The sequence below is a fragment of the Nycticebus coucang genome, chromosome 18 (assembly GCF_027406575.1).
Source record: "Nycticebus coucang isolate mNycCou1 chromosome 18, mNycCou1.pri, whole genome shotgun sequence".
Lineage (NCBI taxonomy): Eukaryota > Metazoa > Chordata > Mammalia > Primates > Lorisidae > Nycticebus > Nycticebus coucang.
In genome coordinates, this window is record NC_069797.1 from 6098648 (window position 1) to 6126581 (window position 27934).

Sequence of the window (27934 nt, forward strand, 5' to 3'; positions counted from 1 at the left end):
CCGGCTCCTGGCCGAGCACAGTGGACAGCTGCAGGCGGCCAGGACACTGGTGAAGGACGCAGAAGGAAAGAGCCAGGAAAGCGACCGTCTGCTGCTCGTGGCCAGCGCCAACCTGAGAGAGTTTGAGGTGAGTCTGACATGCTCCGTCCTGCATAGTTAGAACTGGCAATCAGATTCTCCTGTGTCAACATTATTTTTAGCTTCTTAAAACTTTGAACCCCAACACTAACTTACCTTGTTTATTTTTCTTTTTAAACAGAGTCTCACTTTGTCACCCTCAGTAGCTGTGACATCACAGCTCATGGCAACCTCAAACTCCTGGGCTCAAGTGATCCTCTTGCCTCAGTCTCCAAAATAGCTGGGACTATAGGTGCCCGGCACAATGCCCAGCTGTTTTTAGAAATGGGGTCTTTTTTTTTTTTTTTTTTTTTTTGAGACAGAGTCCCACTTTGTCACCCTCAGTAGAGTGTCGTGGGGTCACAGCTCACAGCAGCCTCCAACCTCCAACTTTTGGGCTTAAGCGATTCTCTTGCCTCAGCCTCCCAAGTAGTTGGGACTACAGGAGCCCGCCACAATGCCCCGCTTTTTTTTTTTTTTTCATTGTAGTTGTCATTGCTGTTTTTTTTAGCTGACCAGGGCTGGGCTTGAACCTACCACCCTTGGTATTTGGGGCCAGCACCCTACCCGCTGAGCCACAGGCACTAGAAATGGGGTCTTGCTCTAGCTCAGGCTAGTCTCAAACTCCTGAGCTCAGGCAATGGACCTGATTTGGCCTTCCAGAGTGCTAGGATTACTAGCACAGTGAGCCACTGTGCCCTGTACCATTATATATTTATTTTTTTGAGACAGTCTTAACTCTGTTGACCTGGGTAGACTGACATGACAACTGGATCAAAAAATAGCCAGGCATTGTGGCAGGCACCTGTAGTCCCAGCTACCTGGGAAGCAAGAGAATCACTAAGCCCAAGAGTTTGAGTTTGCTGTGAGCTGTGACGCTATAACACTCTACTGAGGGCAACATAGTGAGACTCTGTTTCAAAAAAAAAAAAAAAAAGAAAGAAAGAAAGTACATTAACCTTGTGTTCAAAATGTAAATGTGATTGTATATTATGAACAGAAATTTTAAAAGTAAAATCTTCTACCAAACTTGAGAAGGAGGTTGAGTTGAGTCCTAGTTGGGTGTCCAGAAGGGACAGCGGGATGGCCAGGGAAGCAGAGGGAGGACAAGGAGCTCCCAATAGAATCCCATGTTTGGGGTTCATAGCCCAGAGGAGAAAGGTGACCATGATAAAGTGTGAACAGGGAGCTGGTGAGTCTGGTTAACACTGCGTGATTTAAACACAGTTCTTCATTTTATTAGCTCAAAACTGGGGATGAAATTTAAGAAGAAATATCAGTGAGAAAATGCAATAAGCAAAGTGGAAAAAAAGACCAAGCTGGCTAAAAACACACTCTTACTCTCCATCATGGATGGTGCTAAGTCTTGCTGGAAAACTTTCCATATTGCGATTCTCCATATTAAGCTATTGATTCAGTAGATGGGTCAGAAGTGATAAAGAAAGCTGTTTCCTAGGCAACTTTTTAGTAGGCTAACCTAAAAGAGAACATTTCCACTCCCTTCTCTTTAAATAGGTATTGCATTAGAACTGAGTAAATTGAGAAATACAGCAAACATTTCAAAAGAACGCTGATAAAATTACCAGGCAGACCAATGAATCTCTCTCGATACATAGAGCAATTCCTGAAGGTAAGTAGAAAGGAGTTTATGGATCTAACAATGTCTTCTCCTTGTAAGAGCACCACACAGGAGCACAGGCAGGCCTGCCTCAGGCAGTCCAACCAGAGTCCTCACTGGAAAATCAGACCAAGACTGATAAAGGTTTTATCTGTAAAGGAATATGATTGAGAAGTGAAGATCACCGGGTCTTTCTTTTTAAATAACTTCAGAACATTTACACTGACGTAGTAGAATATTAGAACAGAGACTTTATAGAGCCATCTTAATTGATTATTTTTGAAATGAGCTTGACACAGCACTTCGATAAAAGAAGAGGCATCCAAAAAATGAGTAAGGAAGGAAGCCAGATTGCCCTTTACCTGCCTGAAGAGAAAATGCCAGGTTTATTATAAATGTAGTAAGTGGAAGAATTCTGACTTGGTCATCTTCCTTCATGAAGCAATCAAACATTCTGAAATAGGCCCACCCATCACCTTCATATTGATGGTTTGGTAATGCAGTATTCATTAGCATTTTAAGTAGAATAGTTTTTTAAGTGTAATATGAATTATTTGTGCTGCAGTTCATTATTTATACCACCTCAAACTTCTTCTTGGTTCTTCCTGCACATTTTTTGAAAGTCTTAACAAGGTGCAGAAGCTCTGCTCCCAGGTGTGCCTGCTAAATTTCTGACATAGTCTGAGCGTGTCCAGCAGAGATGTGCTGGGAGCCCTGGAATTATCTCTTACTTTGAATCAATAGAGGATTTTCTAATCTGGAAGTGTATTTTTCCTTTCCTTTTTTTTTTAAAGGATAATATGGTGTAGATCTATATATATTTTTGAGACAGTCTCACTCTGTTGCCTCAGGCTAGAGTGCTGTGGTATTGTAGCTCACAGCAACCTCAAACTCTTGGGCTCAAGCAGTCGTCTTACCTCAGCCTCCCAAATAGCTGCATCTACAGAATCCTGCCATGATACTCAGCTAAGTTTTCTACTTTTAGTAGAGATGGGGTCTTTCTCTTGGTCTGGCTCGTCTTGAACTCCTGAGTTCAAGCAATCCACCTGCCTCAGCCTCCCAGAATGCTAGGATTACAGGTGTGAGCCAGTGTGCCTGACCTAATATTTTAATTAAACAATTTAATTACTTTTCATTTGGAGATAATTTCACACTTAAAGAAAAATTGCAAGGAGGATAAAAAGGCCATTTTGTATACCCTTTATCTGGCTTCTTCCATTGTTAATGTTTCACCTTATTTGTGATAAAACACTTTAAAAATTAATAGTGCTTTAAAAAAAATCCTTACCCAGATTTTTTAGTAAAGCTGATTCCAGTTTACCTTGAATGGGTAGTCTTTGTTCTCCTATTATTTCTGCATCCAGTTGATGCTGTGGGCAAAGGCCAGTCCTCTATCCTAAGTCCTTGACTGCAGACTTTCTTTACAAAGCTTTCTTAACCAGATATGAATTGAGGTGGAGAACATGTTTAATTGTGGCGACAAGGGGTGATAAAAGAACCCAAGTAAAGAAATTTAGCTTATTAATATATAAGACACCAAGCGTGGGGTTATTAGCCCATACTTTTCATGATCTCATTGTATATTGAAATCATATTCCAAAGAATTGGGATCAAAAATTATTTAATTTAGGCCAAGTGTGGTGGCTCACTCCTGTAATTCCAACACTCTGGGAGGCTGAGGCGGGTGTATGGCCTGAGCTCACAAGTGAGTTCAAGACCAGCCTGAGCCAGAGCAAGACCCCGTCTCTAAAAATAGCCGGGCATTGTGGTGGGCACCTCCCAGCTACTTGGGAGGCTGAGGCAAGAGAATCACTTGAGCCCAGGAATCTGAGGTTACTGTGAGCTATGATGCCCCAGCACTATACCAAGGATGACAAAGTAAGACTTGGTCTCAAAAAAAAAAAAAAAAAAAAAAAATATATATATATATATATATAATTTGTCCCTGAAAGAGTATTGAATACAAATAAGTGACTGAAGCACAAATCCCAATCAATGGAGGCTTTTCAAGCCCAAGTTGAAGAAATGCCTGGGACAAACACAGACTACCTCTAGACTTGTGACTATTTTTCCAAAGTGGAATTTGGAGTTTTCAGGATTTAAAGGGGAGTAGGGCATTAAAAAAAAGTGGGGAGGGGGCAGCTGTAGTGAGACAAAGTAGTCACATTCTTGTGACACCCAGAAATATGTACCTTTTACGCAGGGCAAGGGAGCTATGAGAAGAGGGAGGGAGTGAAGGAAGCATCGGTTCCACACATGTCCTTGCTCTAGTGCAGGCCGGTTTGGAGAACGATTTCTCCAGACAAAGATCAGGATAGAAAGAAGAAAAAGTTTATTTTACTTTATGTAGACGGGAAAAATAGCCAACACAGTGACAGACAGAGAGATATTGTTGGCTGAGAGAACCAGGAATTCTGGCTTTTTCTTCAGTTGTTGTAAAGCGGGTGAAGAAGATTTATGGCTGTAGCTGAATCCGCAGGCTGCTGTGGACGCAGCATCAGCTCCGTCCCTCTTCCTAGCAGCAGGCCCCCAGCAGAGGGAAGGACAGGTTTGTCAGTGGTGGTTGTGATCTTAGTAGTTCTGCCCCAGAGGTAGGGGTAGGGGTTTTTTGGTGGTTTTTTTGTTTGTTTGTTTTTTGAGTAGGAGCTCACACCTAAGCTGTCTGTCCAGGAGCTGTTTGAGGCTGTAAAACAGAATTTCAAAAGTAGTTTCAAGTCAATAGGTCTAAAAATGTACACTTCTTTTCTTTCTGTTTAGCTTTTTCCAGATGTTGTGAAAACAGAGACACCCCCCACCCCGTGCCTGTCAGCAAGGGAGAGCGGGAGGGGCATGGGTAATATGATTGATCCCTTACTGAGAAACTATGAGTTAGATAGTTTTCTGTTATTGATATTTTTCTGTTAATTTTAGTAAGAATGTTAATTTCAGGAAGCAAGTCTGATCCTTCTTGTCTCTGGTCTTCTCCCTGTGCAGATAAACCTGTAATTCATTTTTAGCACAGAATCAAACAGACTTTAGTTGTAGGGGCTGGTGGGGAGGTGACATTGAGGTTTTTATTTTCTTTTACAAAGAAGTAGTAGAGCGTGTTATATGCAGCTGTATTTCCATGGAAAACAAGAAGCTCTGTAGACCATTGACCACTGCCCAAAAGAAAAAAAAGCAAAGAAAGCTCAGTTTGTATTCAACAATCAGTAAACTACCATAACATATTTTTCTGTAAAGTTGTATTTGTCACATTTTTATTCTTTTCCCTGTGTGTAATCAGCAGAGTGCTCACTTACGTATATATTTATTTTAGATGTGGGACACAAAGGAGCCAGAACTAAAGAGCTGGCCACATCTGTAAACCGGAGCGCTGTAAGCACGCTGGCAGATGTGGCAGGGGGTTGATCTGGAAGCTGCTCAACACGTCGACTGGCCTGTCCAGAGTCAACGCCACATTGTGAGAGACAAACAAGCTCCTGCATGACTCGAACCTGACCAGTATGTCAGTGTCCTTCCTTGGAGGGTCTTCTGGGGTTTTTTATTGAGACAGAGTCTCGCTCTGTCACCATGGGTGTTAGAATGCTGTGGGGTCATAGTTCATGACAACCTCAAACTCCTGGGCTTAAGCGATCCTCTAACCTCAGATTCCTGAGTAGTTGAACTACAGGTGCCCACCATATCTCCTGTCTATTTTTTCTGGTTTTGGTAGTTAGGTCTCAACTCTTGCTCAGGCTGGTCTTGAACTCCTGAGCTCTAGCCATCCACCTGCCTCTACAGTGCTGGGATTACAGGCATGAGCCACCACGGCACCTGGCCCTTCCTTGCAGTTTTTAAATCTGCATCGTGCTCACTCAACATGCAACGGGGCCTTGCTCATAACCGTCCTTAAAAGGAAAAATGTGCTGACATATGATTAGCATTTATAAAGAAGAGCCTTGGGTAAATGCACGCTACTGGTGCGTTTTTCAAATATTTACCAATAATTCACAGAATGATTATTAGGATATTCTGTTTTCCTGGTGCATTAGTGATGAACAGTTCACTATCTTGTTTCTCCCCCTCTCCTCCTTCCTTTTCACCCCTTGCCCTGTTGCATTCGCCAGCTCTGTTAGTGGAAAGAAAAGTTAAAGATGTGGAAACACAAGCCAACCTTCTATTTGATCGGTTGAAACCTTTGAAGATTTTAGAAGAGAATCTGAACACAAACCTTTCCGAAATTAAACTGCTGATCAGCCAGGCCCGGAAACAAGCAGCTTCTGTGAGTTGGGGCCTGGGGCTCTGTGTATCCCTGGCTCTTGGCAGCCTGGCTGGGTCGCGCCCCATCCCCAGAATTCCTGCACACCAGGTCCTAGTAACCCCAGGTCCTCACAGCCTCATCTTGGTGTATTTAAACCAGCGACCCAACTCATTTTCTTTGAGATTTGCTTTTTATTAGCATGTTTCCAAACATCATCAGCCAAGACACCTCCATGTCTTTATGGAGAGCTATTGGTAGGCCTAGATTTACGGCTACATCAGCCTCGAGGGAACAGGACACGGTGATATAAGTGTTACCGACCCTCTGAGTTTCATTGGTTTTATATGGTGCTGCTGCTTCATTCTACCAACTTAGTTTTAATAATCACAATACTCTTCAGAACATCTGTGCGGCTTTGGCCTCGTCCTCTGAAGGAGTCTGAGGAGACGGTTTGTAGACCCACAAATGTCGTACAAATCCAGGTCACTAAATTCGTAAGCCGCTGGGCATCTGGAGAAGTTCAAAGCTGAGGAGAGTTTTTACAGCCACCCCTGGGACATGTGCTGGCTGTGTTCTGCGAGAGGGGATTTTCTGGGCGTTCTGTGACTCCTCCTCACTGCCCTCACTATCAGAAAAGAAATGTGGGTTTCCATGACCTCTGGCTTCCATTTGCTTCAGTTACAGTGGCAAAAACAAACAAATGTCAGCCCAAAGGATGGCTCTGAATGCAAAAGTTAATGCCAACTTAGAATCTTTAAGGTTAATGTAAGATACATATGCAAATCATTACTAATCCAAGAAATAATGTGGCAAGTGCAGTAATTGCTCTATAAATATTTGTCGAATGAGCCTCTCAATTTACCAAATGATCATCAAATATCCTCTTTGTTCAGGTGGAAAGATTTCAAGGTGATAAGGTCGTTGTCCTTAAAGAATTAAATCTCATGTGAGTGAGACAGTTTCCTATGATACCCTATTAAAAGAGGATTTTCCCATATGTAAACATGTTACCAAACAAAATCATTCTTACCATCATCTGATTGCTCACTTTTTGAAACACAAAGTAGTGTGCATTATCAAGAGAAGCAGCCTGCCCCACATGGAAAATTCATTATAGGATAGCACTCTGGACCTGCTGCTTGCTGTGTGTGTCACTGAATAATCCTGACGCAGTCTGTGTCCGCAGACATGGCGACTTTAATCTGTAGAAGGAAAAGGGAAGTGTCAGATTATTCAGTGACACACACATCATTCTTACCATTTAAAGTTCCTTTTGCAATTCTTTGTGACCCTTACATTTGTAAACATTGTCTCACTGAGTGTAAAGGAAATGAGCTCAAATCAAAAGCCACCATCAAAAACAAGTAAATCCCCTGGAAGAGCCAAGGTTCTGGATATAAACAATTTAACACTCATGTTCGTTGGAGGACTAGGAGGACAAATCAAGGTAACGTTCTGAAAGTTGATCTGAACAGGACCAATTGGCTGACTTTACCCATCTACAAAATTAATATTTTAAATTGTTGAGTAGGTCTCAGGCAGATGAAGAGTTTTCTACTTCTATTGTTTTGCTTTGTAACAACTCACCTGCTTTGTTGTTTTGGGTTTCTTTTCTAATGGCAAAGCAGGAAATTCAATGTTCCGTGTTAATTTCTATAAAGTTTCAAAGGTTGCAGGTTTCCCACCCCTGCTGAAACCTCAGGGTTAGAAAGGAAAATTGTTAACAACAGTTTCCTAATTAGAACATTTTAATGTTTCTAATCTGGAAAATGTCCCCCTACTTTAGCTGTTACAATGTCCCCTATTTTCATTGTCATCTTCAGGGTTATTTTGAATCCCCTGACCTCCAGCTACAGCCCTGAGTGAAGGTGATGGTTGCTGGCTCTTTTTGTCTTTTGTTGGAAGGAGGAAGTCAGTTTTCTGTGTGGTCAGTTTTGTTCTCATTGAGACACCTGCCCCACAGATTCCCACCCACCCAGGACCTTTGACTGATGATGATGAGGAGGAGGAGGGAGCCTGACATGCTGTGTCCTCCTGGTAACACACGGCCTGGCTTGTGGATAGAGGGCAGCTGCCACACTCAGCTGGTGGACCACAGAGACTCATCAGCTCAAGAAAACTAGGGCTTGGTGAATTGCGCTTTTCTGCAGACTGAACAAGTCAGCAGGCTATTCTTGTGTTTATTGGCCAACATTTCCAGTAATTGGTGTTTGTAAAGAATACCAGTTTGGTAGGACATGAATAGATAGCCTATAATAGATATCCTGATCACGAATGTTTTAGAAGCACAAAGTTAGAAAATTAAACTTTTTTGTGCTGCAAGGCTATCTGAGCCTGTATTTATCATTGGTGTGCTAATATGCATGGTAACCCCATCCTGAGGAGAAGGTGGAGTTGCAGAATTTTCCAAATGAATCGACCCTGAACCCTTTTTTAAAAGGAGCATGCAGAAAATACTTTAGCAGGTACTGATATAGACACAGATGGGGGGATTTGAGTCTGTTTGTGAATGGATTGAGCTGTCTTCATTATAAACCCCACCCCCTTCCCCTGACCTTAGGCAAAAACTTTAGAAGGAATAACAACCTAATTTTAATAATAATTCACTTTGGCTGACTGTGATTAGAATTCATTTTGCATTTTTCCTCTTTGTGTAATTTACCATTATGAAATCATGAGGTTGCTCCATTGATATCCTTTAGATTTTTTAAAAAAATTATGAGTGGGGCAGCGCCTGTGGCTCAATGGGCAAGGCGCTGGCCCCATATAAGGAGGGTGGCCAGTTCAAACCCAGCCCGGTCAAACCACAACAAAAAAATAGCTGGGCGTTGTGGTGGGCACCTGTAGTTCCAGCTACTCAGGAGGCTGAGGCAAGAGAATCACCTAAGCACAGGAGTTGGAGGTTGCTGTGAGCTGAGATTTCACAGCACTCAACTGAGGGTGACAAAGTGAAACTCTGTCTCTAACAAAAAAAAAAAAGTTTATGAGTGTTAACCCATAAGTGTAACTCATATAGCAAGTCAACATGCTGATTTCTTTTTTATTCCTCCTTGACTACATTTTTACACTTCTTTATGTGGTATCACTGTTTGTAATTGTGAACAATCCCTTAAATTCTCAAAGGATATTACAAAATTAATCACTAATTCTAACAGTTCTCATTAAAATGAATATAGAAAAACTCTTTTATTTAGTTAATGGGCGAAATCCTTGCATTACTTAAGAGTGGCTGTGGTGACAGTGTTGGCCACCAGCTGACCTTGGACCAGGACCTTTTCTTAGGCACTGGCTGAGTCTACATCAGCCACACAGTCTGTCTCCTGGGATAGCTCATGGTTAGGGAAATGGCCTGTATACAAAAAGCAGCTGTGAGGGGCTGTGCCAAGGTGTGTGAAGGGCAGCAGAGGCAGCAGCCTGAACACAAGGCCCAGGATTATCTCACACCCCACATCACCCCCACACACTTGCTCTAAGGTCAACACAGGATTATCTGAATCTCAGGAATGACAAGCTGGAGATCAGGGAGGGCTGGTGAGTTCTCCAGACTCACAGGACTGATAGCTGGGTTTGCTGACTATGTGGCTCCCACATGTGCCCTCAGAATAATGGGGGCATTTCCAAGTTCAAGAAGCTATCCACAAAGTGCTGTCTTGTGTCCCTCACCTGGGCGCAAGGCTGGAGCCATCTTCCTATGGCCCCCTTGGGGACAGGCCCTGGGGCTAACTGGAGACTCATATGAGCCTCTGGTCATAGAACAAAATCCTGCAGTGGCCCCTGAGAACCCGGGGAAGTGGGGAGGCCCCAGAAACATGCCACTGCCCCCAGGGGTACGAGCCTGCAGACAGTCTCAGCAGTCATCATTTTATGTGAATTCATCCTGCACAGCTGCCTGGCTTGAACAGGCCCTGTTGAGGGAAGGGCTCAGGAATCACCTTCCTGAGAAAAGATTGCTTTCAGGGTCTGGGAGAGAAGGTGTCTGCACAGGGACGAGACAGATATACAGAGTTTTCTTTGAAACTTAGTTTCTTTGGGTGTGTCTGTGGCAAGGCATGTAATCTTTGAGGTGGCTCAGCTTTTAATAGGCCTGATGGAGGGAGCATAGGGAGGAGCTTGGAACACAGCAGAGTCAGAAGAGCTCATGTAGTGTGAGCATCTGCTGGGGGCCAGGCACTAGTTCAAGAACTTTATGTATTCTAACTCATGCATAGCACTCCCAGAGAGGTTCTATTATTAGAAATTTTACAGATGAAGAAAATGGGACACTGGTTAAGTAACTTTTCTGAGTTCTCACAGCTAGTAAATTGAGAAACTGGGATTTGAACTCCAGGCATCTGGTTCTGGAGTCTGTGACTGCAGCCAAAGGTTTTAGCACAAAAACTTCAGAATCAAACCACACTGTTTTAAGAATTTATGCAGAGTGCATTTCCTGGGAATTACACCTCCTAAAAGAGATCACATGATGGAAGTTTTTGAAAAAGCAAGAATGCAGGTAGCTGTAAATGTGAAACCTCAGGCTTACAAAGCACTGCTGTTCTTTATTTTGTTTTGTTTCCTCAGCTTGGGGACTCTTTCTTCTCACTGGTTGTCCTGTCTTGCTGGGACATGAGGCACTGGGTTTTGTTGTTACACCTTCACTTAGGGAGAGGGCGAATTCTTACCCCCAAACCATCCTAATCTAGATTTTACTCTCAAGCCCTATGTTATAGTCCAAAAAATTATGTTTAAAAGTTAACTATGTTGTGTCCCAGATGAATTAACTCTAAATGAACAGTGAGTCCAGTCAGCCTTTTGAAGTATAGGAGGAGGACCAGGGAACACACTTAACTGAGCTGTGCCCTGGCCCTCTGGTGCAGGTCTGGTGTGGAACACGCTTACCTGAGCAGTGCCCTGGCCCTCCAGTGCAGGTCTGGTGTGGAACACGCTTACCTGAGCAGTGCCCTGGCCCTCCGGTGCAGGTCTGGTGTGGAACACGCTTACCTGAGCAGTGCCTTGGACCTCCGGTGCAGGTCTGGTGTGGAACACGCTTATCTGAGCTGTGCTCTGGCCCTCCGGTGCAGGTCTGGTGTGGAACAAGCTTACCTGAGCTGTGCCCTGGCCCTCCGGTGCAGGTCTGGTGTGGAACACCCTTACCTGAGCTGTGCCCTGGCCCTCCAGTGCAGGTCTGGTGTGGAACACACTTATCTGAGCAGTGCCCTGGCCCTCCAGTGCAGGTCTGTTGTAAGCTATACATTCACCCCACAAAGTAAAGCAGGTCTTTAAACTCATCAGGCAGATTTTTGAGGATATCTATGATTTTTTCTTTTTTTTCTTTTGAGACAGAGTCTCACTATCTTGCCCTCGGTAGAGTGCTGTGCGTCACACTCAAACTATTGCCTCAGCCTCCCGAGTATCTGGGACTTCAGGTGCCGCCACAACACCCGGCCATTTTGTTGTTGTTGTTGTTGCAGTTGTCATTGTTGTCCAGCTGGCCCAGGCCAGGTTCGAACCCACCAATGTCAGTGTATGTGGCTGGTGATGTAACCACTGTGCTACGGGCGCCAAGCCTCAATGATTTTTTTAATGATCCTTCTGGTACATGTTTGTTTTCCATATAATACTATTTTACCTGATGTATTAGTTAAAACCAGCAGAGGGTGGCTGGGCGTGGTGGCTCCCACCTACAATTCTAGCACTCCGGTAGGCTGAGGTGGGAGGATCCCTTGAGCTTAGGAGTTCAAGACCAGCCTGAGTAAGAAGAAACCCTGCCTTTTCTAAAAATAGAAAAATTAGCCAGGCATGATGGCAGAAGCCAGTAGTCACAGCTACTGGAGAGGCTGAGGCAGGAGGATCACTTAAGTACAGGAGTTTGAGATTGTTGTGAGCTAAAGTGTTTCCAGGGCAATCTAGCTTGGGGAAAGAGTGAGTCTCTGTCTCTAAATAAATAAATGAAGTGAGTTAAAAAATAAAACGGCACAAGATGATAAATGCCAATATAAAAATTGTTCTGTTGAGGGCACTGGAATTAAGAAAAGATAGTTACATTGAAGAAAACTAGAACAAACAAACAAATCTAGAAAAGTAGAAATATTTATAGCATTATCCTCCTGTGAAAAACTTTCTTCTTACTAGAGTGAACACTGCCTACATTAACTTGCTTTTCCTTATAAAGCAACTGGCTTAAACTCGAGGCAAGCATGTGGTAGTAGACCTTCTGTAAGTTGACTACTCAAGGGGCTGCACCAAAAAGGTCAACATACGGAGGTGGTCAACATAAAGACCTAGGCCTGTTATACATTGAGTACCTGTGATGCATGTCAGTGTATGAAAATTAGGGCAACTTAAGGGAGTGGTCAGTGTAGGGTGGTGGTGGACCACAGGACACGCACTACATGTACATATAAGTACAGTAGGCCTAGTTTCTTATGGTGACCACCTCTGTATGTTGACCAATTTGTTACACTCCCTTGAGTGGTCAACTTCAAGAGGTTCTAATGTATGCTGGTTTATCTAATTAATGTTATCAAAGTATTAATGTTATCAATTTATGACTAATAGCTCTACCGTAAATTTTGTGAGGGAGAAATCAATAAACCTATTGTTTGTTCTCTTAACCGTCTTGAAAATGGATTGTATCTTGTCTCTTCTGCTTTGCAGCTCCCAGAATGAAGACTCTTCCTTCCATTCTGATGGGAGTGGGTACTCTCTTGTGGAGAAGACGCTTAGGGCGACTGTGACCCAGATAATAATGCTCTTCAGTACCTTTTCACCCAATGGACTTCTTCTCTACCTGGCTTCCAATGGCACAGTAAGAGTCTCTCTGGGCACGAAGCCCTCCCATGTACACACGTTTGTATTGCTATGAATTTACTTTTGTTTAGTGAGGATTTTCTAATTAAATCATACATATGTATGCCATGCGAGTTTATGAACATATACTAATATATAGGTATGTATGTCATATAATATCCCCATTTTGCATCATTTATTTATTATATTAATATGAATTTACTGTAGAACAGTGCTTCTCAACCTTCCTAATGCTGCGAATCTTTAATACGGTCCCAAGGGGTCTCAACCCATAGGTTGAGAACCGCTGCTATAGAACCTTTGGGACTGGGTGGCACCTGTGGCTCAAAGGAGTAGGGCGCCAGCCCCATATGCCAGAGATGGCGGGTTCAAACCCAGCCCTGGCCAAAAAAAAAAAAAGAAAGAAAGAAAAAGAACCTTTGGGACGTATAAAAGAGCACCAAGTGGAAACCAGTCTTCCAGTCATTACACATATCAGTTAAACATTTGCTATTAAGTTTTGAGTTCAAATAATATGTTTTGTTCTATGTTCACTGCAAGCACAGGGACCTTATTTAAATTGCACTCATAGGAATGTCACGATCCCACCTTCCTCTCCTGTGCTGGTAATTTCCATCTCTCCGTCTTCTACTTTTATTTTTTAGGACTGGCCCATTTCTCAGTCTGAATAAAAAAGATCCAAAGAGATTCCACTTCTCTTATGAAAATTGTAGATTTTCATAGCAATGAGGATGGTTTCATTCTTATTTGCATGGATTTTCATAGCAACAAGAGTGGTTTCATTCTTATTTATGTAAATTTTCATAGCAACGAAGATGGTTTCATTCTTATTTGTGTAGATTTTCATAGCAACTAGGATGTTTTCATTCTTATTTGTGTAGTATTCCAGAAAACCTTCATGGACATTTTTAGTTTTATAGCATAGACGTCTGGTGATGGGGCCAGATCCAGTTTTCTGAGTTTGATTTTAGTTTTCTGCCAGTCCTGACTTGAAGGGAAAGGGACACATGGGATCCAGATATAGCCATGGGGAAATGTGTTCTTTTCTTTACAGAAAGACTTTATATCCATCAAGTTGGTCCACGGCAGAGTGAAAGTTACTGTTTACCTGGGTTCGGGACCCCTTGCTCTTATTACGGACAGATGTTACAACAACATGACCTGGTACAAAATTGCCTTTCAGCGAAACCGGAAACAAGGTAGGTGCCCAAATGGATTCGGCTGCTGCCCGTCAAATTCTTCTAAAAGCAGCAATCCTTATTCTACTTTAGTTTCCTAGGCATTTTTAAATAATATTCTAATTGAAAGCCATTGTCTTTGGTATATTAAGCAACAAAATTCACAGTTTGTGGGAGGAATAGTATAATAATTAGCTGTGGTTTCCAATTACATTTTTTTGTTGTTGTTGCAGTTTTTGTCTGGGGCCGTGTTTGAACCGGCCACCTCCAGTATATGGGGCCAGGCCCTACTCCTTGAGCCACAGGCGCCGCCCCCATGTACATTATTTAACATTAAATGCTGAATTGAGATCAAACATTGAATCCATTCTGTTTTCTTCCACACCAGTACTGCTGTCATTTATCAACGTATATATTGGATTTATTGACTTTGGTCAAGAAGATTTCTCACTTGTCTTTTAATAGCCCAGAACATCAGCTGGTCAAATTTGCAGAATTTAAAAGAAGATGTCTTCGTAAATGAAGTTTGTCAGCAGACGTGTGCATTTTACTTTAATATAGAAAGTGATTTTCATTTCCTTGCCTCTTCCTTTCAACCTCCTTTTAGCTCTCCTAGCGGTCATCACGTACAACACTAGTTACAAAGAGACTAAGCAAGGCGAGACTCTGGGAGTATCTTCTGACCGCAATCATCTAGATAAGGATCCCATTTATGTGGGTGGATTGCCTCGGTCAAGAGTTGTAAGGTATGATGTTAAACTGCAGCACTTCTGTGTCCCTCATTTCTATAACAGAGTGAGACCCTGTCTCAAAAAACACCAAAGGAACAAACAGAAAAAAAATTAATCTCTCCCAGTTCCATTTTGACATCGAGGTGTTGTCAGGGCTTTGTCCCTTGGAGGACCGTGGGAGAGAACCCACTCCACCCTCCTGGCTTCTGGTGGCTTCAAGAGATCTTCAGCCTGTGGATGACGTTCTCTTTGTGGCTTCACCTCTGTACCACGGTCCCTCTGTGTCTAGATTTCCCCTTTGATAAGGACCCCAGTCATCCCTAGTCATCCTGGATCAGGACCTACCCTAATGGCCTCATTTTAACTTGAGTAACTCCTCAAAGACCCTTTTACCAAATAAGATCACAATCCCAGGTTGGGAGGGAATGAAGAGGCCAAAACTGCAACATCTTTTGAGGGGACACCATTCAATTCAATTCAGTTCAGACCCATAACCCATCATGCTTTTATTCAAAGTACTCTACGCCATATTAATTGGCAAATAAAGCAAGCCTTTTGCAAAAACATTAAATTATTTTATATTCATTGCCATTAGAATATCCTTTTTTGTTGTTGTTGTTGTTGAAATAGAGTCTTATTCTGTTGCCCCAGCTAGAGTGCTGTGGCATCAGCCTTGTTCACAGAAACCTCAAAGACCCAGGTTCAAGTGAACCTGTCACCTCAGCCTCTTGAGTAGCTGGACTGCAGGTGCTGTTACAATGCTCAGCTAGGTTTTCTATTTTTAGTAGAGACAGAGGTCTCGGTCTTGCTTAGGTTGGTCTCCAACTCCTGACCTCAAACAATCCACCTGCCTCAGCCTCCAGAGTGTTAGGATTACAGGAGCCTGGCTGACCAGTAGAACATCTAAATATTGTTTACTGTGCAATATTTGGGGACCCCACTTGTCATACTCCACTCCCTATCTGGACATTTTATTTTATTTTTATTTTTATTTTTGTAGAAACAGAGTCTCACTTTATTGCCCTCGGTAGAGTGCCGTGGTGTTACATGGCTCACAGCAACCTCCAACTCCTGGACTTAGGCGATTCTCTTGCCTCAGTCTCCTGAGTAGCTGAAACTACAGGCACCCACCACAACTCCTGGCTATTTTTCTGTTGTCGTTGCAGTTTGGCCAGGGGCTGGTTTGAACACGCCACCCTCAGTATATGGGGCCAGAACCCTACCCTCTGAGCCACAGGCACAGTCCCTGGACATTTTAAAGTAGTAGAATCTCTCTCTCTCTCTTTTTTTTTTTTTTTTCCTTAGACAAGGTCTTACTCTGTTGCCTGGACTAGAGTATAGTGGCATCAGCCTAGCTCACTGAAAACTCAAACTCTTGGATTCAGATGAGCTTAGGAGCCTCAGCCTCCTAAGTAGCTGGAATAACAGACATGCATCACCGTGCCTCCTACTTTTTTTTCCTTTTTGTAGAGATGGGGGTCTAACTATTGCCCAGTCTGGGGTTGTTGTCCCGGGCACAAGGAATCCTCTTACCTTGACCTTCTAAAGTGCTGAGAGCCACCCATGAGCTGCCATGGCCAGTACAGAATAACAGAACAGTATAATTTCTTTCTTTCTTTTTTTTTTTGAGATAGGGTCTCACTATGTTGTCCTCACTACCGAGGCATCACAGCTCACAGCAACCTCAAACTCTTGGGCTTACACGATTCTGTTGCCTCAGCCTCCCAAGTAGCTGGGACTACTGGCGCCTGCCACAATGCCCAGCTATTTTTTTGTTGCGGTTGTTTAGTTGGCCCGGGCTGCCACTCTCGGTGTATGTGGCTGTGCCATAACCACTGTGCTATGGGCGCTGAGTCAGAAAGTAGAATTTCATTACAGGAAAAAAGTAATCCTGCTTTCCGCAGACTTCTCTGGATTCCCCTTTTGTGAGCTAGAATGAATAATGTATGTGGAAGTTTAAAGTCCCGCATCGAGAGCCCGGATGAAATGGGGCAGGGGAGAGACAAAGGAATCCTTTGTAACAGTGATTCACGTTTAGCTTTGTGACTTTAATGATTTACCTAAACCCATTTGTCATTTGTGTAAGTCTAGCAATCAAGGCAAGATAGCTTCCGGGGAGTAGAGTCATCAAATGTCCAATCTGGATCACCCAGCCCAGTGGTTTCCAAATTATCTGTGGCAGTGCCTTGTCTTTAGACCCAGTTCTTTTACAGAAGGCCGATGTGTGACACAGAGGAGCAGCCATGCAGTGGCCGTGAGCAGCCCAGGGTCCACTTCCCACTGTGCCCCTCCCCTCTGCCAGGCATCCTGGAAAGGGCTCAGGAACACAGTTTGCAACCACAGTTACTTCCTGGTCTTAGACGCGAATACTGGAAACCTCTGGGGAGCTGGTCACTTGCCAAGTCAGAGCCAGGACTGTGGATGTCTCTGAATCCCACCCCAGGTGTCATTCCCTGTTGCTTCTGTGGTTAGTTTAGCCTCGTGAGAGATGGCTACAAGGAATCAACATCCGAGTCTTCATCAGTGTCATGTGCATCTGTACTTTGCCCACACGGCACAGGGTAGACACCGGAGAAAAGGAAAGGAGTTCAGACCCCAGACGTTCATGTTAGAAGACACCTGAGTATCTTCATGGCCCACCTCCTTATTTACGTTGGAAGAAACAAAGATCCAGAAAGGTTGAAATTTGCCCATCATGCAGTTGCTTAAAGGTCCCCAGCTGATTATTTAACATAGACAAAAAAAAAAAAAAAAAGAGCTGTCATTGTAAGAGGAAACCACCTCACTTCAAAGCTTTCTTGTAACTAGCTGATGCGTGAAGTTTGGAGATGGTCAGCGGTCTCCATGTTTGGAAATGAGAGCCTGACCCTGGCCAGGCATGGGGCAACTTCTGGAAAGAAAAATATGCTTTTGACTTGGAGGCTAAGAAATAGGGTCTTGGGCAATCTCAGACTTTCCCAAATGCAATTATTTCCTTTAGGACAGACTTCATGGGTGCATAGTATGGACAGAAACTCATGACGTCTTTAGCCTCTGATCCTAGCACCCCTTACACCTATCCTCTTGAGAGGCAAATGTTCTATACTACATGGTGACTGGATTATAACCTGTGGGCTATAATTTCCTTATGACAATGTATTGCCTTTATTATAATTGGACTGTGTTTTAATAAGTGTATTTAAATTGTCACAACTTAAAGTGAGTTCCCCTTAAAATATTAAATGTATTTGTTTGTAGGCAGCCATCAAAGTGGCCACACTCACTGGTCTAACTAAGCCCTTTCTCTAGTCCTCAGGAGAGTATTCCTTTGACCTGAAGTTCTCACCATCAATACCATTATTAAAGAGAGGCCTAGATGTTTCTGCAGCGTGGCCCATGGAAACAGATTTTTTTTATAAATATAGGTCCATTTTTATTCCTTCTTTCAAAAGTGGCATTATGAAATCCAAATTTCCTTATGGTTTTTCTCACATCCTCCCCTGCAGGGAAGGAATCACCAGCAAAAGCTATGTGGGCTGTATCAAGAACCTGGAAATATTATTTTTTTTATATTACTTACTTTTTTTTTATTGTTGGGGATTCATTGAGGGTACAATAAGCCAGGTTACACTGATTGCATTTGTTAGGTAAAGTCCCTCTTACAATCATGTCTTCCCCCCAGAAGGTGTGGCACACACCAATCCCCACCCCTTTCCCTCCTTCCCTCTCTCTGTTTTTCCTCCCCTCCCGACCTTAATTGTCATGAATTGTCCTCATATCAAAATTAAGTACATAGGATTCATGCTTCTCCATTCTTGTGATGCTTTACTAAGAATAATGTCTTCCACTTCCATGCAGGTTAACATGAAGGATGTAAAGTCTCCATTTTTGTTAATAGCTAAATAGTATTCCATGGTATACATATACCACAACTTGTTAATCCATTCCTGGGTTGGTGGGCATTTATAATAATAATAAAATAAAAGAGAGAAGTAGATATTGTAATATTTTATATTATTTTTATTATAAACTACTCAGTGAGCACCAAATATTTATTGCATTACCTACAAACAGAGAAAGTGAAAAGAATGAGGTGTTAATCATTCATCCAGAATGAATTCATAAAGTCATTCTCATTGTAATATATTTCCATTAAAATGAAAAGGTCTATTAATTTCGTTGAGCCTTCTTCTAGGTATTAGGTTTAGAAAATAGAATGAACTACTTGGCATTGAAATTAATAGCATGTAGTACATCTAGGGTTAACAATATGAAAATTTGTTGAAATTTTTATTTTTTCCTTTTCTTATCTCCTATTATCTCATTTTTACATTGAGATGCTATATTAGAATAAAAATTTCATGCTTTCCAATTTTCATTTTTCCTCCTAAGTTTGTGATAAATTCAATTTTCTCTGTTAGAACAATCAGAGCACTAAGTATAGTTAATAAAATAATACATATGTAGAAGATAAATTACATTTAATTTTTTAATTTATTTTTTTTTAATTTCAGATTTAAAGGGTACAATTAGGTTACATTATTTGCATTTGTTAGGTAAAGTCCAAGTTGTAGTTGTGCCCCTCCTCCAGGGCACAATATACGCTTACATCGTGCCTGTTACGCGAGAGCACACCAATCTCCCTCCATACTCCCCCCACCACCCCTTTCCTCCCCCTCACTTGAGTTTAATTGTGTTTTTCTCTCATGTGCTCATGTATTTGTTCATCTACGGATTTCATATTAGTATTAAGTACATTTGGATACTTGCTTTTCCATTCTTGTGATACTTTATTAGTGAGAATGTTCTCTGGCTCTATCCAGGATAATTTCCATTTTAAATTAATATTAGATGTATAATATGCCTTTAATGCTAATAACATTATGCTAAATGCAACTTAATTTTTCTTATGAAAATCATAAAATACTTTGAGGTATATAATTATTATTAATATCAAGGTCATTATAATTAATATTTTATGCATTAAAATACCAATTACAGCTTGATTAACTGAAATAAGGATGAGGAAAAGTCCATGGAGAAGCTAAAATCCAAATTATAATCAAATTGATCACAATATTGTACAGTGATTTAAATGTAAGTTTATTATACTATTACTCAATATTTAAGAATACATTTATTATTCATTTATTATTCTTTATTTAAGAATAAATTATTATTCATTTATTATGCAACAGAAAAAAAAAAAAAGAACCTGGAAGTATCCAGGTCGACCTTTGATTTACTCAGAAATTCCTATGGAGCGAGAAAAGGTTGTATGTTGGAGGTAGGAAACATTTTTATTGATGTTAAAATGAGTTTCTATAAATATCCACTGATTTAGCAAAATAATAATATAACAAAATCTAAACCAGCGGGGTGGATAGAATGGAGAAAATGGGGAAGCCCAGCAGCAATGGGGAGTCGGCCTGTGGCTGGGAACTCACGGCTCCTCTTCATCCCCTCTGACCAGCCCATCAGAAGTGTTATCCTCTTGAGAGGCAGCTACGTTGAGTTGCCATCCAAGTCTTTGACCCCAGAATTGGAATTGCTGGCCATATTTGCTACCAAGAACAGCAATGGCATCATCCTGGCTGCCCTTGGCAGGGATGCGGAGCTGCAGGGTCCTGGGCAGGCCCACGTGGTGAGTAGTTCCCCTGCCGCCCGTCTGCATGCTCCTAAACTTTTGGTGTGTTCCTGGTTGTTTATGAGTATGTATTTTTAATAAGTAAAAGTTACATCATTGAGTTCCATTCCCTTATGAATCAGTGATGTCCTGTGCTGTGCAATCCATCCTTCTTGTCCAGTGACTTAGGAAAAGACACTTGCCATCCACCTGTAATTTTTGTGAAAACACATTGTGCCAGCACACACTGAGTTGTCCTCCATGCGTCGTGGCCCTTAGTTTTCATTCTAAGGCTGAAACAGCAGTCCTCCCGTGCTGTTCAGATCTTCAGTCTACTGCTCTAAGACAGGGTTTTCTACATCTGCTATAGTGAAAAATTTTAAAGATCATGAATTAAATTATTTTCCAAAGAAGTTTAAAGCACAGTGAGTATATTCTTTCTTTACTTTTTTTTGATCAACATAATTTCAGTATGCTGTGGAAGTTTAACTGTAGGTTCAAGTATGACATGAGATAAAAAAGGTTGAAACACACTGCTTGAACAATTTGAAAGGATTGAAAGAGCAGCAAAGGGCAGCGCCTGTGGGGTAGAGTGCCGACCCCATATACAAGGGTGGCGGGTTCAAACCCAGCTCTGGCCAAACTGCAACAAAAAAATAACCGGGCTTTGTGGTGGGTGCCTGTACTCCCAGCTACCTGGGAGGCTGAGGCAAGAAAATCACCTAAGCCCAGGAGTTGGAGGTTGCTGTGAGCTGTGACACCATGGTGCTCTAGCGAGGGCAATAAAGTGAGACTCTGTCTCTAAAAAAAAGAAAGAAAGAAAGAGCAGCAAGAGAGTCATAGCCTGTGATGAGCACATTGAGCGAGTGCCAGGAGAGGAGAGATGACAGGGTTACGTATTCATGTTGCCATGTTTATATTCCATTTTAGGAGCGTAGGTGATACTTACCTTACCCTCTGCTCAAACTTGCACCTGTCACATGATTTGGAGAAACTTACAGATTGCTAGTGTATTGTGTTAACGAAGTGGAGCCTGTCTTACCGCAGTGTACTGGGGACCTTCTTTACCGTACAAGACACTTTACAGACATTGCTGCGTAAGGATCACAGCCACTGCAAGGCAGATGCTGCTGCTTACATTTTGTTGAAGAAGAAACGGATTCAGAGAGCCCAGTTTATGTGCCCAAGGTCACACAGCTGTTACGTGACATCTGTTTATAGACGCCAAGCATGTCACAAGCCATTTGGCGAAGAAGTGCTGATAAGGACTGACATTGGTTTGGTGCCGCACCCCCGGCATCAAGCCGTGGCGGGATGGCTCTGTCCGCGTTGTAAAAACTGTGGTAAGGCGGTGAGTACTCCCCGGAGCGTTGCCCCCAGTCCCCCTGGCTTGCGACAGCAGCGCATAAGTTGCCTAGCATGCCTTTTAGTGAACGTAGGAAGTCATGAGGTGCGGCATAAAAGCCTAAGAAACCTTTACCCTGAAACCTGTCTGTTCAGTTGAATGACTGATTATTGCCTGATTGTTTTGAGAAACTAAGAATAAACACAGTGACTTACTGATCCACAATTAAACACAGCAAGTATGGCTGTGCCGGACTCAGTGGCTCCAAGAGAGCCTGTACAACAGCACGTCCCCACCATAAATGTCAGTGAATTGAAATAGTACATCGAGAGAATGCAGGCACGGCAAACAAGATGTTCCAACATGACACCTCCTGCAGTAAAACTTTACTTAGAAAAACATCTGACTTCACTAATTAGTAAAACTTTACTTAGAAAAATGTCTTACTTCACTAATTTTCATATGTAACACAAATCAATAGAGTAGTTTAATGTTTAATAAACAATTAACTATGAATCAAAATATAGTTACTAATTAGAGTAAAAATATATAGTAGTAAAGTATTATACATAAAAGAATATGTTCAGCTGTTTTTAAAAGAGATCATAAGAAACTGAGAACAATTACAGAACTAAGAGAAGTTACAAGCCTTGACATTCCTAGATAAGGGGAAGCAACCAGGTGTTACTAATGAAACCACTTCCTTAGAACAAAAACCTTGAAAAAATAAACCACCTCCCTCCAAAGAGCAAAACCTTGAAAATATACAGTGCATCAAAAGAATGTAAATACCACAAACAAGATGTTTCCAACCTGATATCCACCCACCCTTTCCCCCTATCTCTAACCTTGTCTTTCCTAACCTCACTTTCAATATAGTTTAGTTTTCATACAATATCCTTTTATTTCTCATGTTTCCTTCACACTCTAATCACTTATATGATTCACAATACACCTCTAATCATAACAACTATATATAATCATGAAACTAAAACTATGAAAGAAAGTAGTGTTGTATGTTAAAAAACACATTCAACTTTAGATAAAGGAAGCTGAAAAGTAACTGCTGCTTATCAGCTACCTCACAGCTGCCTTTGTTCCCCCTTGCGGGCAAAACACTGTGTAAGATAGATGGTTGAATGCTTACATTTGTAAGACAAGATAAGAACTTGTGACCACCTGCAAGTCATAAAAATGTCTTTTGTGATTTGTAATGCTTTGTCAAAAATGTATAAAAGACACTCTTAAAATTCAGTAAAGTTACAGCTACTTTCCTCATCACTTGTGGTGTCTAGTAGTCTGTCAAATCACCCTGCGTCGACCTTCCAATCAACCTGAGCCGTTCGCCCTGAAAGCCCTCGGACTGAGACTCATTCGACTGGCGGTCCGCGACAGCTGGCGCCCTCGAACAGGGACCTGAAGGACAGGTGATCTTTCTTTTTCTTTCTTTCCTCTCTTTTCAGATTGAAGGCGACTCTCACCAGGGAGCTCGAGTCCCGCCGGTAAAGGCTGACCGGTTAAGTGTGAGTAATCCGCAGGACAACATGGGGCATACATTAGGAAAAGAGGAACACATGCTCAGTGTCATGATACAGCGTTTGTTAGAGAAAAATGGTTTTCATGTGTCTCTCAAACGGTTGGAGGAGCTTATGCATTTCATAAAGTTGGTTAGTCCTTGGTTTCTGGAGGAAGGCTCTCTTTCTCTCTCCGACTGGAAGAGAGTGGGACGCGAGATGCGGAATTACATGCAGGAGCATGGGGAGCAGGTTTTGCCCCCACAAGCTTTTCCTTTATGGTTACAGGTTAGAGAACTTTTGGCTGACAATACCTTCTTAGAAGCATTTATAAGAGAAACTGATTCGGAGGCTGAAAGCCCTGAAACTAAGGTGGCACCCATTTACGATAAGGTTTCCCCAGAGGCTCTTAAAGATCCTGAGCCGGCATTAAATGCTGAGAGCGTAATTCCCTCGGCACCAACGCTTAAGGACATTCTACCGCCACTCCCGCCGGTTGATAATTCTTCTGACAGTGACGAGTGGGATGTGGTCGATGAATTTACTAAACCAGATGAGAGGGACAGAATGGATGATTGTATTCACCCTCGCCGAGCCTATCCGGCGGCTCGTATTCCCATGACTACACCCAGGCCAACTTTGCGGGCTCCACTTCCCCGTGTGCCTCCTTGTCTCCCCCCGCCACCCGCAGGCTTTCAAGCAGCGGTGCGAGAAGCCCGTCAGCAGGGAGATTTTACTTTCGCTTTCCCGGTGCGCTTTCCTACTGAGGAAAGGGCACCACCCACCTGGGAACCTCTGTCGTTAAAGACACTTAAAGAATTGCAACAAGCTGTCCGTACATCGGGAGCTTCTGCCCCCTATACTTTACAAATTGTAGAATCAATTGGTAGTTTATGGCTTACTCCGTATGATTAGCAACAGACAGCCAAAGCCACACTTTCTCCAGGTGATTATATCTTATGGAGAACGGAGTATGAAGATAGATCCAGAGAAACCATTAACCAACGTGTAGGCAAGAAGGCACAGCCAACTTTATCCATGCTCCTAGGCACAGATGAATTTGCCACCACAGAAAGCCAAATTACATTACCCCGACAATTTCTAGAATTGGTCAGCCATAATGCAGTCTCTGCTTGGCGCAAACTGCCTCCTCCGGGAACCAAGGGTACCACTTTAGCAGGCATAAAGCAGGGTATGGAGGAATCATATCCTGACTTTATTTCTCGCCTGGAAGAAGCTATTAATAGAATGCTCCCACCGTCTGAGGGCACAGCATTACTACTCAAGCAGTTAGCTTGGGAAAATGCAAATACGCTGTGTCAGGACTTAATACGTCCACTCAGGAAAACGGGTACAATACAAGATTATATTAAAGCATGCATGGATGCCTCACCAGCAATCGTACAGGGAATGGCGTTTGCTGCAGCTATGCGGGGTCAGAAATTCAGTTCATATGTTAAAAGTGCTTTTGATAGAGACCCCAGTAATACATGTTTTGGGTGTAACCCCCCACATGATTTACCCACTTGTTATAACTGTGGGAAGCCAGGTCATATGCAAAAGGATTGTAAGAAATCCACTGGTGCTAATAATAATAATAGTAAGTCCCGTGGGCTTCCCCCGGGACCATGCCCTCGTTGTAAGAAGGGCAGGCACTGGAGAAATGAATGTAAATCTAAGTTTCATAAAGATGGAACCCCCTTGTCTGACAAGGGTGCAAATGCTAATAATGACAATAGGTCAAAAAACTAGGTAAGGGGCATTCTCCCAGCCCCGACCCCAAGGGAGAAATAACTGTGCCTACTACGGTACAACCTATTTTAAAACCTACATCTACCACTAATTGTATACCGCCAGAATGGACAATTCATGATCTCCCACGTGGAACTCCTGGCAGTGCAGGTCTAGATCTTGCCAGCTCTAAGGATATGATTATATCTAAACATGATGGTATTGCTCTAGTTCCTACTGGAATTAAAGGAAAGTTGTTACCAGGCACAGTTGGTGTTATATTAGGTCGTAGTTCTAATCATACCAAACATTTTGAAGTTATTCCAGGAGTAATTGATTCTGATACTGAAAATACAATTAAAGTCATGGTAAAATCTTTAGTAGAAACTACACAAATTCATAAGGGACAAAGAATTGCTCAGTTATTGTTGTTACCATATATACCACTTCCCACCTATCACTTACATGATGCCAGGGGAGAGGGTCAATTTGGATTCACTGATCAAGACTGTGTAGCTCTCATACATGATTTATATGACAGACCAATATTAAAAATGAAAATTGAGGGCAGACCCATTAAGGGGCTAATGGACACAGGAGCTGATGTAACTTGCATTGCAGCTTCTGACTGGCCAAAATCCTGGCCGGTCCATCGGACCGGGTCTTCATTAGTTGGTTTAGGTTCTGTCTCTGGTGTTATGCGAAGCACATCCCATTTATTATGTGAATATAAGGATAAGAAGATTTACTTTCAACCTTATGTGTTACCCTCTCTACCCTATACTTTGTGGGGACGAGATCTTTTACATGTTCTAGACATGAAACTAGTTACAGGTGATCAGCTGAACGATCAGTGTTTTTCATAGGGGCCACTGCAGAAAATTATGCCTGTAAAATAAAATGGTTAACAGATGTTCCTGTGTGGGTTAGTCAGTGGCCCCTAACAACAGAAAAGTTACAGGCATTACAAATTTTGGTACAAGAACAATTAGATAAAGGACATTTAGAGGAATCCACTAGTCCATGGAACACTCCTGTGTTTGTCATTAAGAAAAAATCTGGCAAATGGAGACTTTTACAAGATTTAAGAGCAGTAAATGCCATTATGGAAGACATGGGCTCCCTTCAACCTGGGCTCCCATCTCCTGTAGCAGTACCTGAACAATGGTCACTTATAATTATTGATTTACAAGATTGTTTCTTTACTATTAATTTACATCCTGATGACTGCCCTCGTTTTGCCTTCAGTGTTCCTTCTCTAAACCTGCGGGAACCATTTAAACGATATCAATGGAAAACTTTACCACAGGGCATGAAAAACAGCCCTACCTTATGTCAAAAATTTGTGTCAGCTGCATTAGCAGCACTACGGAAGCAATTTCCTAGTGCTTACATAATTCATTATATGGATGATATCTTACTAGCTCATCCTGAGCTGTCACAAGTGCAGCTAATGCTAAAAAAGGCTATAGAACAGTTAACTAAATTTGGTTTAGTAATTGCCCCAGAAAAAATTCAAAGAGATAAACCACTAAGTTATCTGGGACAATGGATTCATTCTGATTACATCACACCACAAAAAGTTCAAATACGAAGAGATAAATTACAAACTCTTAATGATTATCAAAAATTACTGGGAGAAATAAATTGGATTCGGCCTTTTTTAAAAATTACTACAGGAACCCTTAGTCCTTTGTTTACTATCTTACAGGGGGACTCTAATCCCCGTTCCCCTAGACATTTAACTCCAGAAGCCTTACAGGCTTTAGAAGTTGTTGAACAGGCTTTAACCCAAGCTAGGGTTAAACAAATTAATTATCAAAATCCATGGTCTCTACTTATTTTTTCTACTGAGTATACTCCTACAGCTTGCTTGTGGCAGGAAGGTATTTTAGAATGGATTCATTTACCACATGTTCAAACAAAAATTGTTGCTGACTATCCATACCTAGTGTCTTTATTAATTGACAAAGGAAGAAAAAGATCACGAGAGTTATTTGGCAAAGATCCTCATGTAATTGTAACTGCTTATAATAAAACTCAAGTAGAACAACTATTCCAGAATAATGATGATTGGGTATTAGCCTTACAAGGCTACGCGGGTCAAATTTTATATCATTATCCCAAACATCCTTTAATTGAATTTACAAAAACAATTTCTCTTATGTTTCCTCTTATGTGTTCCAAACAGCCTCTGTCTGATGCAATAACCTTGTTCACAGATGGCTCCTCTACAGGACGGGCTGTAGTTTTTAGTCCAGGTCTGTCTCCTCTTATTAAGGAGGTTACACAAGCCTCTGCCCAACAAACAGAATTATGGGCTCTAATCTCAGCTTTTAATAATTTCAAACAAAAATTTAACTTGTACACAGACTCAAAGTATATTGCTTCCCTTTTTCCAGCCCTTGAAACTGCTCTTTTAACAGGAACCTCAAATATTTTACCTTTATTAAAAAAATTACAAACTTTAATTCAACAAAGAAATAATCAATTTTATATTGGTCACATAAGAGGACATACTAATTTACCTGGCCCTTTGGCCCAAGGAAACGCCACTGCAGATTTGTTAACACGTACCGTGGTGGCATCAGTGACTGAGGCTGAAGAAAGCCATGCCTTACATCATCAAAATGCTAACGCATTAAGAAAAATGTTTCAAATTACTAGAGAACAGGCAAGACAAATAGTCTTAAAGTGTAAAGCCTGTCCTATTACTCATCATCCTTTAAAATTCGGTGTCAATCCTCGGGGTTTACGCCCCAATGTATTATGGCAAATGGATGTAACACATGTGTCTAATTTTGGAAAACTACAATATGTACATGTTACTGTTGATACCTTTTCTCATTATATCTGTGCCTCTGCAAGATCTGGCGAGGCTTACAAAGATGTTGTACAGCACCTATTTTACTGCTTTCAGCAGCTAGGTGTTCCTCATCAATTAAAAACAGACAATGCTCCAGCTTATACCTCTCGAGCATTTGAACAATTTTGTATACAGTGGAAAATTTCTCATTCTACGGGGATTCCTTATAATCCTCAGGGTCAGGCGATTGTTGAAAGAACTAATCAAATATTAAAATTACA

General features: G+C 41.9%; 1 protein-coding gene across 1 annotated transcript in view; it reads left to right on the top strand.

Moving 5' to 3' along the window:
- Positions 1-27934, top strand: part of LOC128570256 (laminin subunit alpha-1-like) — a 96026-nt gene that overhangs the window by 4915 nt on the left and 63177 nt on the right. Inside the window, 11 exon segments of the mRNA XM_053569207.1 lie at positions 22-127; positions 4493-4568; positions 5824-5978; positions 6851-6903; positions 10811-11167; positions 12591-12741; positions 13798-13942; positions 14529-14667; positions 18138-18187; positions 19854-19918; positions 20105-20275. Of these exon segments, the coding sequence (XP_053425182.1) occupies positions 22-127; positions 4493-4568; positions 5824-5978; positions 6851-6903; positions 10811-11167; positions 12591-12741; positions 13798-13942; positions 14529-14667; positions 18138-18187; positions 19854-19918; positions 20105-20275 (1468 nt within the window).